General features: G+C 46.4%; 1 protein-coding gene across 1 annotated transcript in view; it reads left to right on the plus strand.

Moving 5' to 3' along the window:
* Positions 1-6,243, plus strand: part of LOC111141157 (caspase 10) — a 31,287-nt gene extending 25,044 nt beyond the window's left edge. Inside the window, exon 7 of the mRNA XM_022493522.1 lies at positions 1,702-6,243. Coding sequence (XP_022349230.1) covers positions 1,702-1,849 — 148 coding nt within the window. The 3' untranslated portion in view covers positions 1,850-6,243. The remainder of the gene's footprint in view (positions 1-1,701) is intronic.
* The last annotated feature ends 11,356 nt before the right edge of the window (positions 6,244-17,599 follow it).

Genomic DNA, 17,599 nt, shown 5'->3' on the forward strand with positions numbered 1-17,599 from the left:
TTTTTTTTTTTTTTTAAGATTTTATTTATTTATTTGACAGAGATCACAAGTAAGCAGAGAGGCAGGCAGAGAGAGAGAGGAAGGGAAGCAGACTCCCCGCTGAGCAGAGAGCCTGATATGGGGCTCTATCCCAGGACCCTGGGATCATGACCTGAGCCGAAGGCAGAGGCTTTAACCTACTGAGCCACCCAGGTGCCCCGTTAGAGGTGATCTTGTAAGTGAGACTGAGTGACAGGAAGGAGTCAGCCGCAGAACGAGCCAGGGAGCGGGGGGCCCAGCTGGTGGGAGACAGGATGTGAGGACTGAGAACCGGGCAGGGCCTGCATTCCCACCTGAAAGTAGCAATCGTGTGAGGAGAAGTAGTAGTAATACTAATGACAGTAAAAAGGATGGTCAGTGGCATATTGTGGCCAGGGTTTTATGTGCTGTAAATCACCTCGTTTCTTCTCATGTAGCCCCTAAAATGGGTCCTGTCAGAGTCCGTAGTTTAGAGCTGGGAACACTGAGGCACGGGGAATGTAGCGTGAGGTAAGCCGCCTTGCCTGTGGCCTCGCAGTTACCAAGGTATGGAGCCATGATTCACCCCTGAGCTCTATCTCCAGAGCCTGTGCTTTGCTTCCAAGGATACGAATGGCCCAGCCCTGGAACATTTTGGGAAATGCTAAATATCCTACAAGCCCAGGCTCAAAGCCACCTCCTCTGGGGTGTCTCCTCCTCCCAGCAGGAAGTGGTCCTTTTCCTCTGAACTTGCAGTGGAATTTTTAAAAAGATTTCATTTATTTATTTGGTGGGGGGGAGATGAGCAGAGGGAGGGGCAGAGGGAGAAGGAGAGCGAAATCTAAGCAGACTCCCCACTGAGCAGGAAGCCCGATGGGGGACTCGATCCTGGGGCCCTGGGATCATGACCTGAGCCAAAGGCAGACGTTTAACCGACTGAGCCACCCAGGCCTCCCCAGAGAGGGCATTCTTAATAGTGGGGTCTCTCTCTATCACCCGCCTATCCATCCGTCTATCTATCTATCTCTCTAACATCTATCTATGTATCATCTATCTCTCTCTATATATCCACAGCTTGGAGGAGAAATGTGGAAAAATACATATAACTATATACAGACTTCCTCTGTGGACCAAGTGCCTTAAAATGTAGTGTGTGGCTCGCTCAATGAGAAGTACATGAGACTCTTGATCTCAAGGCCATGAGTTCAACCCCCACATTGGGTGTAGATTGCTGTTAAGAAAAAAAAGACAAGAAAAAAAGGGCGCCTGAGTGACTCAGTCGGCTAAGCATCTGCCTTTGACTCAGGTCATGATCCCAGGGTCCTGGGATCGAGCCCCACGTTGGGCTCCATACTCAGCAGAGAGCCTGCTTCTCCCTCTCCCTCTGCCTGCCGCTCCCCTGCTGGTGCTCTCCCTCTCCTTGCTTTCTCTCATAAATAAATAAAATCTTAAAGTATGAAAATGCAAGATGTGACTGTGATAGTGTTCTTAAATACTAAATGTAGAGCCAAAAACTTCATATAATTTAGCATTTCTTTTTTCAACTTTGAAATAGGCATTGCTTTATATGTGGCAGGATGCCGGTTAGAATCTTGGCCTGTTAAGCTAGGAAGAAGCCCCATGCTTTAGGGTTCTTTCTAGGACCTTCCTATGATGTGATTTCTGTCTCCTGATTGCAAATATTTTTTCCTCATCTGCCTGCAGAAATGAAGATATCTTGTCCATCCTCACCGCTGTCAACAATGATGTGAGTCAAAAAGCAGACAGTAAAGGAAAATGGAAACAGATGCCCCAGCCTGCCTTCACCCTACGGAAGAAGCTAGTATTCCCTGTGCCCCCGGAAAGACGTTAGTAAGAGAGAGTTCCTGTTGGCTCTTTGACTTGAAAGGAAGCTTTGGTCAGCCATGCCAGCCTCCCGCCCCTCGCAGGAATCCGTGACAGACGGTGAGCTGACCTCTGTCTGTCATTCTAGTGACTGGAAATACCCTATTTTCTGACGCGGCAAATTCTTTCTTTTCTTTTTTCTTTTTGACAAGCCTGAATGTTAGAACACTTTCTTTCTTGAAGCTTCGTATGGTAGTCTTGGGTTTAGTTGTGTGCCCTGAGGGAAGGCAGCTTGGCCTTGGTTTGTGCATCCGTGAGGGAAAAGGTGGAACCAGGTACGTTTTAAGATTCCTTTGAGCTCCAAGAACCACTGTCCTTAGCCTTAGCTGAGCTCGATTACTATCTACCTGACCCACCCCACCCCCACCGCTTGTTATCGCCCTGCGTCCCCTCTGCATGGCCTTGTTTTGGACCCTGGCTAATGGTAGAGAGCACGCACGGCTCTCCCCTTCCCAAGGCTCCTCTCCCGCACACCGGCCCAGGTGGAAATTTGGCCTGTACGATGCCCGTTTCCTGCTTTAGTGTAAGGAAGGTATTCCTGCACGAGCTGTTTCCCTCGGCGTGGGTACAGGCTCGGCTCCAGAGTGCTGACCGCCTGAATGAAGAGACACACACTCGACCACTCTGGGAGCAGAGACCCTACAGTGTGAGGTTAACCCCATGTTGGGCAGAATGTCTCAGATACCAATGACAGAACATTCACGTCAAGCCGACTAAAGCAAAGAAGGGGATGGGTTTGTCTCATTTGTCAAAAAACGCGCAGATGCGTGGTGCCAGCTTCCTGTGAGGCTTGAATCCGGACTCAGTCTGCACTATCGTGCGTCCTTCTTGGCCAGGGGTGTCTCGGTGGCTGCGCTGGGCCGACTGCGGTCAACGGCCCCTCCTTGTCACCCACGTGCTCTGTTCCTCTGGCCCAAAGGATGGAGGAGAGCGGCAGCCTGACGGTCTGAAGCTGTTCACGGGGGCTGTCGTTCTGTCCTCAGTCAGAGACTTGTCTGGCTGTGCCTTGGGGCGTGTGGTTCTACTTAGAAGCCCTGATATTTTTTACATTAAGGTTGTGAATATCTTTATTTATGTGAACTTTTTTTTTCTTTTTCAATTTCAAGAGGAATTTCTTTTGCAGCTCCTGAAGGAGGGAGGGTGAATGTCCTCTCCTTAAGGCCTTTATTCCCAGACGAAGAAGTTAGGGCCCCAGGAGGCCAAAGAGATTCACTACCGTCCCCCAGACTGTTACTGTTTACAGGATCTGATTTCCCACTGGAGGGAACTGGGATGTCATGGGACCCAGCAGGGCTTTAGGAATGTTTCCTTGGATATGCAGAAGTTCATGAAAGATGTCAGGGAATGAGGACACATCACTCTCAGTGATGCCCTATTTTGTAGTGAATCCTGTGGAAGTCGCATTAATTTGTGGGGTATTTGCTGGGAGAAATATTCATATAAGTTTTTTACACTTGTAATGACATGGACGGAGCAAATCATTACATGGGTTTGAATGTAGCTTTGCCACGGAAAGGAGCCCAAATGCACACGTCAGAATGATCTTCCAGAACCAGTGTTCGTACAAGTCAGAACTAATGGCTGGTGATTAATCTTTGCCCAGTTGAATATACGCAGCTTTTAGCCATTTCATAAAACTCCGCGAGTGAAGGATGGTGTGGTTCAAAACGAAAAGCCAAGAATCTGGACAGGGAAGCCTGGGGTTTCCCTTTGGTCTTGTGACCCCCTTGCTCTGAGACACTAAATCCAGCTGGTTTTTCAAGCCTTATCTATGGAGTAGAGACAAATGACCTATTTAAGATAGGGATTTAGAGGAATATATAATATATGTATATTATAATAAATATATTATGTATCTCTCCATTTACGTGCAGTTGATGTGAGGTACATAGAAGACCTTTAGGTGGCAGTAACCTCAACGGAAACAGCAGAATTTGAGTTCCTTTGCGTCTAATTCCAGCTGAATCGTTGCAACAAGTCACTCTAGCAGTCCCCACTGAGGTCCTCTGAGGGAAACACTGGTTCTGCCCTCACTGATTCACAGTGTCCCCAGCAGCAATAGGCCAGCTCTTGGCTCTGAACTCGGCTGTGAAAAACACCGCTAAGGAACTCTCCTTCAGCAGCGACATTTGGGGTTCGATGCCGAGGTCCCCCCGGTCCCGTGGGTCTATTCCATATTTCTGTTGTGCTGGATCTTAGAGCCTAACGCAAGGTTAAATTCAGCCCACAAGTTGCTTTTCAGAGCTCTCCGGCAAGTCCTGAGGAGTCACTAGACGTTGATGACCTCAAGTCAGACGAGCAGATGTGGACACCAGGAGCACCCCATCCTTCAGTCGTTTCTCCTAAATGGAGTGTGTACACACTTGTCCCTTGTCTGTGTGTGTGTGTGTGTGTGTGTGTGTCTGTGTGTCTGGGGATTTAGAGCGAATCACAGGAGGGGATTTGGTCCCAGGTATATGGCAGTGGCTATAGACACGGTCTGCCTAGACATTGACGAATGAAATGCGCAGACCGAGTGAAGTCTTCTGTACATTTTGCCTTGTTGTGCTCACCCTACGAGAGCTATAGTTAATTTTTTCTCTCTTTTCTGTTTTTTTTTTTTTTTTCTCTCAAAAGTTTGGCTTTGACCAAACCAGATGAAGGGACTTTCCAGATGTAGAAACTTTTTATGGAATCTTATGCAAGTGTTAGTTATTTAATAGTACTACTACTGGTGTTTATTATTAGAGATACTAGTCACCACAGCATCCTCTTGGCCTTTGCTGTGGGGCCTCGCCATGCTCGTGGGCCTGTTTGATATCACCAGGGCTCCCCTTAGCCAGGGCTCGGGTGGTGCAGACAGGCAGCAGGTCCAGTGTGGTTACTGATCGTCAGAGCAGACACTGACCAGTATAACACTATGGGGGGTACCACTGAACAGCAGCCCTCTTCCAGTGACCTGGTCTCCACGGTGGGAGACCAAATGAGAAGTTGACCTCATTTTGTAGGTGACTTTTGTGCTGTACTTGAGTCCTAAAATCTTCCTGGACCGATAACTTCTGAGTGATTTAGTCACATTCTTAGCCTGGAATTCTCAGGTCCTTGGTGGTTTGTGGATTTATTCTCAGGGTCTATGAGCCTTCCACCTGCCGTTTGAAATGCTGTAATTTCTTTTTGGTGATAATCTTCAGTTACTAGAGTGGATCCTGTCTCTTCTGTATGATCACTTCGTATTTTAGCACGGACAAATAACTTTTGTGCCCGCAGCCCAGTGCCCCCAGGAAGTGATGAACTTTACCTCGAACTCTCTAATGTATCATAGATTAGGGTTCAGGGCCAAAGGTCCTCTGACCTGTTGGCAGGTACCAGTAGTTAATCCATCTGGAACAAGCGCCAGTCCATCCTCTCGAGCCGTGACAGACCCCTAGTCCACCATCCCTCTGCCCCTGCTTAACTCAGTGGAGGGAACTCACACTACACGCAAAAGCCATGGCTTTGGGAGTTCGGAAGGACCCTCGCTAGAGAACCCACGGTCCAGGCTTCGGTGTCAAATGGAAGGACTTGGAATCGTGTATATCTCCTGTTTTGCATCCTTGCCATCTGGTTTCACCGTGAGACCAGCCCTAATTGTCCTTTTCCCTTTTGTGATTTGAACCTGCTTACAACCTACTTAACTATCTTCCAGTAAAGCACATGCTGCTTGTGACGAGTTACTTTGTTTCCGGTAGGGTCTGGCTCTCCTCACAAGTCTGTAGTTTGCCTTTAAGGATGTGGTAAGAATATCACATTTGTGGGCAAGACACATTTGTATCTTTCAACAGCAGCTACATTTCTGAAAATGAAATCCTTTTTTAAAAGTAGGAGGAGAAATTCCTTGTTTAAGGAAAGACTGATTTGCCAGTATAAACAACCACTTTGTAACATAACTTTTGCATATGTGAATTTTTAAAAGGATTTTTCTTCTGTTGAAATTTTGAAATTGTATGAATTTTTACTCTTTAAATCTATTTTTGTACAAGTGATATCTTTACATTGCCCAAAGAGAATACAAAAGAGGTTTTCAGGATAACTTTTGGCTGCATTTCTGTCCACCAAATGCCCAGTGCTCCCACCTCTGAATCCCAGAGATAATTGAAGGGATTTCTTAATGCAAATGCAAATACAGCAACTACAAAATACATGTGTATTTTAAAGTGAGCATTTCTTGAAACAAAGCACATACACTGTGAAACTCAGATCTCTCGTTCGGTCTCATTTTAAATGATTCTGTGAGATGCCTGGAAATATTTGTACAACCCTACAATGGGAATAACTATGAGATTTGTGGATGGTTCCTTGTAAATAGTAGTAATTGTATGGCCAATAAATAAAGGGATTTTTTTCCTTTTTACCTTTGAGTAGTATCTTTGATTCCTACATTGGTAGTAACATATGCACATTGTGGAATATTTGGAAAGCAGAAGAACACACAAAGAAGAGTTAATTCATTTATGATTCCATTTTGGCGTACACTTTCCCATGATATCACTCTGCATTTGTCCCTGAGCTTCCCCACCACCTTTAAATCAGCCTAACCACCATGTCCTCCCAGTGCTGCATCCAGTAAACTCTGTCATTACCAATATCTGTACCTCTACCCACAACCTCAGCTGCAGACATTTTTGACAGCTGCCTGCTCCCATTCCATCTCACTTTCTCTAGGACCCTGGCCCCGACAGTCTTCAGGGCCGCTGGGACCTCTGATAGTCCATCGATCCTATCTGCCATTTCTCCAATGTCAACACCACTGCTCACTTCTTCCCTTCCTCTTTATCCAACCGGAGTCCCAGGTGTCCTCATTCAGCTCTGTCACACCCACCTTGACACCCTTGCCTTTCCTGCATTCCTCCTCGTGGGTCAGGATCCAAGCTCTGGGTGATCTCATATGCCTGCTTACCCCCAGTTTGTGCTAGAATTCTTGGTTGAGGTTGGTGTAAAAATATAAGTGTTGCAGACTGGTCTCATTGAAAACCAATGACCAGGGGCGCCTGGGTGGCTCAGTGGGTTAAGCCGCTGCCTTCAGCTCAGGTCATGATCCCAGGTCCTGGGTTCAAGCCCCGCATCGGGCTTTCTGCTCGGTGGGGAGCCTGCTTCCTCCTCTCTCTCTGCCTGCCTCTCTGCCTACTTGTGATTTCTCTCTGTCAAATAAATAAAATCTTTAAAAAAAAAAAAAAGAATAAAGAAAACCAATGACCATAGACTTCAAACAGGCTTTTGGTGGTTCTCAGGAATCCTGTAACATTTCCTGGTTATGTCCCCCTCTGCTTCCTCAGTCTGTTTGACACTTTCTTTAGAATTTTCAGACCTCTGTCATCCTCCATTCACCTCACTTTACGTTGACGGTCTCAGTGGCTTCACTAAGGGAGGTAATTTTTTTTTTTTTTTAATTTGACAGAGAGAGAGAGAGATCACAAGCAGGCAGAGAGAGAGGGGGAAGCAGGCTCCTCGCTGAGCAGAGAGCCTGATGTGGGGCTCGATCACAGGACCTGAGATCACGACCTGAGCTGACAGCAGAGGCTTAACCCACTGAGCCACTCAGGCGCCCCATAAGGGAGGTAATCTGATAGGAGTTCCACCTTCCACCACCGAGATCGCACCCTGACCCTGTTTACTGCTTTCTCCCCTGTCGACAGCGGCTGCACAGTCCAGTCTGTGCCTCTCCCAAGAGTCTGTGTTTCTCTCATGTGCAGGACTGTCCCACCCCGCTCACTCGAGGACGCCACTCTTGGAGCCCTTCCTCCCTTTCCTCCTCTATCAACTCTCCCTTCTTGCCCAAATCATTCCCCTCAGCGCCCAAAATATGCTGGAGCTTCTCTTCCTTTAAAGCCAAAACGAAAGCAGAACCAAAACCCCTGAATCATGCAGATCTTGTGTCACGTGCTCAGAGTCAGACCCGGAGAGGAGGATTCCTGTGCGAGCGACGTGTGCAGGAACGGTTCTCGGTTCAAAGGGAGTGAGAAAACTGGGCTTCCGACCTCCCTCAGCCCTCCAGCCCTCAGCCCACCTCCCAGGTGGGAGACCTCAAACTTTCAGGCCCTTCCCGTGGTCTTGATACAGTTTTGGAATATAAGTGAGGTTTGGTGGGGTAAGGTCCAGAGCCAACAGCCAAGAAAGAATTCTTGAGACGTCTTTGGTGCAAAATGGTGGTTTTATGAAAGCCCGGGGTCAGGACCTGCGGGCAGAGAGAGCTGTCCGAGGATTGTGAGGGGAATTGGGGGACGCAAGGAAGAGGGAGGTTTTCAAAATAAGATTTGTAGGCTAAAGAGGACCTACAAGATATTTGAGGCCTTGCCGTTGTCGGGTTAGGGCTGTTTCCCCTCTAGTAAAGTATTAACCCTAAGACAGCTGGGAGTTTCCCGGAGGAATGTTGTACCCTATCACGGGTCCTTGTCAATGGGCTGCTGTTTATGAGGAAATTTTATTCTATTTACATTTCTGTCTACCTTTGTTCCCACATCACTGTGGATGTGATGAGGGAGCAGGAGGCAAGCTGAGGACAGAGCAGAAGCTGATGCCCCACAACCCCCTTCCCCGGACGGGACACCTGTGACATTCCTCAGACTCCTGGCTGCCCTAAAGACAAGGAAAGGAAAAACAAATAACTTATACAGATCACAATCCTGCACTCATGAGTCTCCCAAAGGTTACAGATGTCTTAGCAATCTGCAAGAACAAAGCACTTCTACCAATAGCCTCGCTTCCAGAAGGAAATGTAGGTGCAATGAAATGTCCGCATAACCTGTAGCCCATTGGCAGATACTTGAAGCGGGTGGGGCAGAGTGTAACGTTCCTCCAGGAACCTTCCCAACCTTCTTCCTGTTACTGCCTTGCTAGAGGGAAAAATAACCTTGACTTGACAATGGCAAGGCCTCCAGGTATCCTGGGAGTCTTCTTTAGCATAGGAAAATCCTTTTAAAACGCCCCTTTTTCCTTAGTAGAGTGTGAGCTCACCAACCCCATAGTATATAATCAGCCACCCCTCCCTGCCAAGCCCCCGGACAGCACCTCTCTCTGCCCATGGGTCCTGCCCCGGGCTTTGATAAACCACCATTTTGCTCCAAAGACGTCTCAAGAATTCTTTCTTGGCCCTGGGCTCTGGACCACATGCTACCGAACCTCACCTAAGCTCCAAAACCCCATCAGGTGGGTGGGTGATGTTAGGGCTCCAGGAAATTGAGTCTGTGGGTCCTGGAAATTAGGCTCTGGATAAGAATGCTGTTCTCTTCTAAATCACTAAGACCTTTTGTAAACTGAGGGAGACCCCCGTCTCGTGGGACTGTGATCCCTCTCAGTTAATCATTGGGTTTTCCCTCCCCTTAGCTTTAGGGCAGCCAGGAGCGCCTGAGGAATGTCACACATGTCCCAACTGGGAGGGGAGGGGCGGTTTGTGGGGTGTCAGCTGGTGCGTTGTCCTCAACTTGCCTTCTGCTCCCCCATCACCTTCTAAAGGTGGGACCCTTCGGAAGCAAAACCCTCTACAATCCAGCAAGCTGGCCAGACTGGCTGGCAGGTGGGATGGGGTCAGGGTAGGCAGAGGGGGCTTAAGATGGATCAGAAGAGATCTGCGTGAAGCATGACCTCACCCCCTACACCCCTCGGGACCCCATATCCTCATCCTCCCATCCTCAGCCTCATCCAACTTTGGCAGGGGGTGGGTGACATTTAAATTGGAGGCACATACCGTCTATGTCGAAATAGAAATACCAACACTGTTGTCCTCTCCTACCCTTGCTTTGGAATGGCCTGAAAGGCCAGGTTAGGAGGCATCGCAAGGCGCTTTCTTACCTGCAGGCTTGCTTCCTTTTCCAGAACAGACATCCGGCAACGATGGCTCTAAAAGGCGGACACCCCTCATTCCTGCCTTGGCAACATGAATTCTATTGCTACCACAGAAATAACCACCACCAAAAACACAAACGGGCACAGGGTGGCAGAAACTCAGTGTGCAGCTCCAGACTACATCGGATCGTCCTACATTTCTGCTTATCCTACCACCTGAAATCATCCCCGTCCCTCTGCCCACGCCTGCCTGGACCTCCAGCTCCGGCCACCCGTCGAGAAGACCCCGAGCCAGGTTTGGCGGGCTGTTTCTCGCTGCTGCCCAATTAGCAGCTTCAGCCCTTGGCTCTAGTCGCCTGCCAGTGCTGAAAATAAATGATGACTGTGTGAGAGTGACAGAGAGGTGTTACTGGGCCCATTGTATGGATCAGAAAATCAGGGCTCAGAGAAGCTAAGCAAGAAACAAGATCACACGACTCGAAATGTGGAAGAACCGAACTTGAACTCCCTGTGGCTGATCTCCACGTCCCGGGGCCTGTCCTTCCTGTCTGTGCCACACTGCTCTTGTGAATACTTCCTGAGAGACAGGGGGCAGGCCATTGGCACCCCATCTCGGGTCTTGGAGACGGGAGCCTGTCCTCTCTGCTTGAGAAATGTGCAGGAGAAGACAATTTTATCAACAGTTTCGGGCCTGTAAAAAAAAATGGGCTTGGCCTAAGTTAAAGATTACAATCAAATATTAAAAGAGCTCTATTACTTACAAGAAAGATGATTCATTCTGCCAGTAATCGAAAGCACAGCTGCGTGTAGATGTTAGGTGGGTCCAACCTCCTCCGGCTCCCAGCACTGTTTCCATAGGTCTGGGGTCCCTCCATGGGATGAGTGCACCCAGCAAGATTCCCCACCTCTTTCGGTTCGTGTTCGGTACGAGGTTATAATTTCTGGGAAGGACATGGAAGTGAATTCAGTGGCAGTCAGAGAACGCATGTCGCATGTCGGGGCCTGAACAGACAGATCTCAACCACTTCCTTGCTTCGGTCGGCCTTTGCACAGATGTCTCGACACCCACTCCCCTACAGGCAGGGAAGTGGTTGATGTCAGTCTTTTCCAGAGGCCTGCTCCTCTGGCCACTCACTAGCCACAGGACCTGGGATCTGCTGTGCCCCAGAGCATGACACGTGCCCGGCCCTTTGCCAGGATCGCCTGTCTGTTGTGGACCGTGGAGAATCTCAAACCTGTCACCCTTCTTCCCTCTTACTGCTCACACTTTTGTTTCATGGGTCTATGTGTTTATCGCATTTCATCTTTTAAAAACTCCTCTATTTTTTAAAAATTTGGGAATATAATACAAGCATGTAGTAAAACATTTATACAGTGCAAAAGGATACACAGGGAAAAGTAGATTTCACACGGATCCCTGTCCCCCAAATCCTCAATTCCTTCCGCAGAGGTAATTGTTGTTGTTTTAAAATTTTGTGTAAGTCATCTCAGCACCTCATGGGGGGCTCCAACTCACAACCCTGAGATCAAGAGTCGCATGGTCTTCCGGCTGACCCAGCCAGGTGCCCCCAGATATTGCTTCCAGTATGTGGAGTATCCTACAGAGATATTTTTTTTCTTACACGAACACATATGTGTCTGTGTCCCTCTCTCATTTCACCCTTCCCAAATGCTAGCAGACTGTTCTGCGCTTGGGTTTCTAAATTTAAGATAGCTCAGAGAGCCTATTCTATATCAGAACACATAGGTCTCCCCGTTCCTTTTTATGGCTGCCTGTGTGCTATTACACGCACGTCAGGGCCATCTAAAGAGCCCTCTGCTGATGGGCTTTTAGGGATTGCAGACTTCATGAGGGTGGGAACCGGATCTTACCCTTCCTTTGTTTCCTATGCTCCACCCTAAAATAGTGCTCTGCTAGAATTGTTTAGTAATTAAAACACAGACCATAAACACATTCATTCATGAAACTGGGGGAACAGCCCTTATTCATTCTTAGCTCTGAGCTCTGCATTTGCAGCTTTGCTGCACTAGAAATATGCTAGTTCCCGTTCAGCTTTCTCACTGTCCACACTGTCAACTAACAGGTACCCGGCTCTACCTGGTCTCAGGTGGTTAGAGAACGTGCGGAGGCAAGGAACGTCCCTGCCCTCTGGGAAGTTGTAATCTGGTTGGGGAGAGAAGAAAGGCAAACTTTTGGCAAAAATGACATAACAAAATGATCAAGAAAGGATCCATACATTTAAAAAACTGTATTAGGACAACGGATTCTCCAATCATCCAGAAAATAAAATTAGATGCCTACCTCAGACCATACACGAAACTCGAAATACACGAAACTCCAAAAATATAAATGTTCAAATAAAACTAAGGCATTGAGAGACATAGAGGCAAAAAAAGACCAGAGGTTTCTCTAATCAACACACAGAAGCTAGAAGTCACAAAGGAAAAGACAGATACATTTGACTACATCAAAGTGTAAATCTTTTGTATAATCAAAGCCACAAAAACTGCATTAAAAGAGAGACAATAACCTTTGGGAAGACGAGAAAGCTGCCCATTATATCCTAATAACTAAAAAGAAAGCAAACTATAAGCCATATATATACTGACATAAATATTCAGAGTTCAGAGACAGAAACCACACTTGTAATTTAAAATAAAAAATTTAATAGGAAGCATTATTAACCAGTAAAAGAAAGTTAACTACTGAAAGTAAAATCCCTTTAGGGCTGCGGGAGAGTACCCTTGGAAGGATCACATTTGGGAGACTCCTCCCCACCCCACTAAGGCTGGGAGTCAGAACTGGTTGACTACGTGGCCGTTCCCACGTGGGCCAGAGGTCCTCAGTCGCGTGCAAATGGAGGCTGGTGAGCAGGCTTCCTGCTGGCACGCTGACAAAATTCCCGGGAGCGAGCCCCGCTAGGTCTTCTGCAAGCTGCTGCAACTGTGCCTTAGAAGCAGGAAGAAAATCACGCTGAACTTGGACAAGAAGCCCTTCCTCCACTCTGCCTCTCGCTCTCTAGCGTTCTCTAGGAGCAACACCGAAGCTTGTACCGGCTGGCAAAGGAGCCGTTTTCACCGGGTGTGGCTGCAGGGTCACCAAGCAGGTGGCAGGAGAGTGGCTTTGGAGCTGAGAGGCAGCGCGTGGATTGATTCTGGCATGGTATACTGACCCTGCTTTTGCCAACAAAATAGCATATATGATATATGCACCTGTTCACACTTATGTATTTACTCTGTACACCAGGAGTTGTTCTGAGTCCTTTGCACGTATTAACTCATTTGACTTTTGCACTAACCCTCAAATTCCTCAAAGGAATTAATAGTAACATTAATGTTAATGTTAGGACACGGAAGTGCCAAGCTGTGAACGTGACCTGCCCAAGGTCACGTGACTGGTATGTGGCTGATCAAGAATCGTGATGGCTTTTGCGACGACGTGGATGGAACTAGAGGGTATTACGCTGAGCGAAATAAGTCAATGGGAGAAAGACAACTATCATATGATCTCCCTGATATGAGGAAGTGGAGAGGCAACATGGGGGGTTTGGGGGGTAGGAAAAGAATAAATGAAACAAGATGGGATCGGGAGGGAGACAAACCATAAGAGACTCTTAGTCTCACAAAACAAAGTGAGGGTGGCGGGGGGGTGGAGGGATGTAGGGAGAGGGGGGTGGGGTTATGGGCATTGGGGAAGGTATGTGCTATGGTGAGTGCTGTGAAGTGTGTAAACCTGGCGATTCACAGACCTGTACCCCTGGGGCTAATAATACATTATATGCTAATAAAAAAAATAATATAAAAAAAAGAATCGTGATGGCTTTAGAGGGAGAGATACAGATGCAGAGAATCAAAGTAATAGTGTGAGCTCTCAAGTCCATATTGAAGAGTCAAGGGAAGAGGCTTTTATTTATTTATTCATTCATTCATTCATTTATTCATTTATTTCTTTACTCGTTTATTTATTTTTATCAGTGCTTCAGTACATAACTACAGTGATAAATGACTGCTTTTTCTTTTTGTATATGTGAGTGGGCTTCTTCGGGGAGTGGGTTATTTTCCAAAGAAACAAAAATAATTGATAAACGACAATTGTGCCCGTAAGCAGAGAGAACTCTCGGTGGAAGGAGGGCATTCCTGGCAGGGCCTGAGCCAAGTCACACAGTTCCAGACACATGACGCCAGGTCTGATCCCGGCTGGTTACCCACCCCGAGCTGTCTGCCCTCCTCCTCTCCACAGCTTCTGGGGGAAAAGGTGGCTAGTAGCTGCCTGCGGGATGCCCGAGGGCAAAGGAATGAGCATTTCTGGGGCATCTGCTCTCTGGGAGGCAATATATGCAAACACCACAGATGCTGCTTTACTCCCCACGCCCTCCCCAACACGCAGCAACCTCACGGAGAAGTCATTATTATTCCTATTTTTAAAAAAGATTTTATTTATTCATTCGAGAGAGAGAGAGAGACAGAGAGAGCACAAGCCGGGGGAGAGGCGGGGGAGAGGCGGGGGAGAGAAGAAGCAGATTCCTTGCTGAGCTGGGAGCCCGAGGCGGGGCTCCATCCTGGCAACCTGGGCTCATGACCGCAGCCGGATGCAGACGCTTAACCGGCGGGACAATCCAGGTGCCCCATTATTCCCCCATTTCCCACAGGAAAAGAACGAGGCAGAGTGAAGCAAAAGAACATATCCGAATCCTCAGCAAGGCAAGGTCAAGATTTGATTCCAGATCCAGGTCTGATTCCAAAGTCCAGGCTGAGTCCACCACACCCAGCTGCTTCCCAGATGGTGACAGACGAGGCCCCTTTCCCTAACCACCTGCTTCGGGAACGCTGACCCTGGTGGGCAACCAGCAACCTTAGATCCTTCCCCAGAGAGCGAGGGTACAGGGGACAGTGTTAGGAGAGAGCCCAGCTGAAGTGCAGGTAGATACTGGCTTTCAACTCACTTTCAACTCATCTCTCTCTCTAGGAGTGGTCCCTGGGCTCCCTCCACTTTCAGACTGTGGGACTGGGCCTGGGCAGCCAAGCACAGCTGGCACTTGAACTTTGGGACCACTGGGACGAGCCTGGAATTTCCAAGTGGGCTTAAGAGAAGTGGCAGGCACTGCTGCCCGATGGGCTGACGGAGAAAGGTGTCCGTTGGGACCCACCCACTCTCTGACTCACTGTGGTCCGCCACGGTTACTCACGGGCTGGGAATGCATGGAGGGGGCGCGAGTTAGCCACATTCTTGATACCTGTGTCAAGGAGCTCACACAGTGTTCCCTTCTAGCCCGGGGCCCGCTGGTGATACTGGGCGGTGCACAGTCATTACGCATTAAACAGCAGTAGATAACGGAGTGAAAAGTCATTCCCTTTATAATTCCCTTACCTCAGGAGAAAAAAAAATCCACTGTCAGTGCTAATCTATCTTTAATGTATTTGAAAACATGCTAACTTACCTTTTTGACAAAGGAGGGGGGGTCAGCAGTATCTACCTAGAAACTTAGTTATAGTAACATTTCCATTTTATTTATGCTTATAATTCCTCTTCTGTAGCAAATGCAATGCTTTTCCATTTATGGTAGTGATACAAAACTTTATTTTTAATAGTATTTCTTTATTTAAATTTTTATATAAAGAAAGAAAGCGAGTCAGTTAAAAATGACATAAACAAAAGAATAAATAAATAGGGAATATGACAAAAATTGTCAAAGTCATTCCGAAGTGACCGAAGGGAGCAACTTGGTGCCATTCACGATGAAGGCCAGCCTGCTGTGACAGACAGCATCTCAACTGCCCAGGTGGTGATTCAGCTACAGAAGCCCAGACTCTTGATGGAAAGTTCTAGAATAAGCCTTGTGTAGAGATCAGTGATTTTAGGATAATATTAAGGAGTTCTTTCATATCTGAGTCTTGCTGCCCATGTGCTTTCTCATTTTGGGAAAATTGGGAAGTGTGGAATGGACCAGACTATGAAATATTGGCAGGAAGTTGGTGGTTTTTCTAGTTGAACACAAGGAGTGGGAATTAGCAGATATCCTAGTTGGGAAAGACAAGGACACAGCAGCATCTTTTCACCAGTGGGAAAGGCCACAGCCCCCACCCTCCAGTCCTCCTCCCTGTGGCATCTACTTTGGACACTTCATTCTCCTGTTATTTAATTCCGCATTTATATGCCACAAGTTTATCCTTCTAGCTTCCAATCAACCAATTTTGTCATTTAGGTCAAGATTGTTAACTGTGTTATTCAAGTTGCCAATGGCTCTACTGGTTTCTCCTCTGTCTTGTCAATTACTGAGAGACACACAGGTACCTCCTACTATAATCGTGGATTGTCTAGTTCTCATTTTAGTTCTGACCACTGTGTTCTAGGTCTGCTTGGTTTGATATTAGTGTAATGATACCAGTTTTTCCATCCTTACATTTTCAGGATTTCAGTGTCTTTACACTTGAAATGTGTCTGTTGTAAGCAGTTGTAGGGGAGGAAAATTTTTCCCTTTTGTTCTTCTGGGTTTTTGACTGGCCTAATAATTAAATTGACACAGGACAGGCTAACAGGAGAAAAAAAAGTTAATTTTGTATGAACGGGAGCTCATGAAAATGACATGTTTTATACCTGTTAGACAAAGAAACAATAATTTTGTGAAAAATTGACAAAACAAAGAAGTTTGGGAATGAGGTAGCAGATTAGTGAGAAAGTAGCAAGGTTTGTTTATATACTCTTTTTGGCCCTGAATTCTCTATTTCTATGAGAAAGATGTCTCTCTACCTGCTGGTACAGGGAAGGGTACCTTTCACATTTGAGATTTGTTTTTTTGCTGTCACAGGGACAAAGGAGGTTCAGAGTGTCTTTCTTGCACTGGCTGTTTCTTAAGTAACTTTAATTCAAAATAACTAATATGCTAAGTGGTATATTTTGGGATGGTATATTTTGCCCTTCCTCGTGATGTATTGTCAGGTTTTAAAATTTTCGCTTTGTTTTTGCTTTCAAAATACAATCTGGGATCTTCTTAGAGTTAAAAGATTTTGTTCATTTTCATATACTGTAATTATTGATATAATTGGGTTTAAATCTCCTATTTTTCTAGTTGTTTTCTATTTGTGTCACCAGTTCACTTTTCTCTACTTTCTTGACTTCCTTTAGGTAACTTAAGTAATTTTTAAAAAGTCTATACTACCCTTTTACTAGCTTGTTAATTATCTATTCTTTTGGTTTTCTTTTAGTGGTTGCTTTTGATCTGCGCTGTCCGATAGCGTAGCCACTACCCACATGTTTTTTTTTTTTTTTAAAGATTGTACTTGTTTATTTACTAGAGAGAGAGAGAGCATGTGCAGGGGGATGAGCAGAGGGAGGAGAGAGAGAATCTCAAGCAGACACCACACCAAGTGGATAGTCTCAAGCAGGGCTCAAACTCACGACATTGAGATCATGACCGAGCCGAAATCAAGAGTTGCATGCTTAAGCGACTGAGCCACCCAGTCACCCTCCCCACCTCTGTTTAAAACAGTTTTACTGAGGTGTATTGATAAATAACAAATAGCACACACTTGAAGTATATTATTTGATAAATTTTAACATATCTCTGTATATATGTGAGATCATTGCCACGTGAACATATTCATCACCTCCAAACTATTCTATGTGCTCCTTTTCATCCTTCCCTGCTCCTCCCCACCCCTGCTTCCTATATGCATTTAGTACTATATGCATTTGGTGCTATAAATTTCCCCCTAAGTACTGCTTTAGCAGCATCCCACAAATTTTGATACATTTTGTTTTCATTTTAATTCAATTCAGAAATACGACCTAATTTCCTTTTGATTTCTTTTTTGACCCACGGATTATTTAGAAATATGTTACTTAGTTTCCAAATATTTGGGAATTTCCCCAGTATTTTTCTGTTGTCCAGGCCAATAACAAATTCCTGGTACTTGAAATCAG

Source organism: Enhydra lutris, unplaced genomic scaffold, assembly GCF_002288905.1.
Source record: "Enhydra lutris kenyoni isolate GAN:26980312 unplaced genomic scaffold, ASM228890v2 scaffoldscaffold1, whole genome shotgun sequence".
NCBI classification, from domain to species: Eukaryota; Metazoa; Chordata; class Mammalia; order Carnivora; family Mustelidae; genus Enhydra; species Enhydra lutris.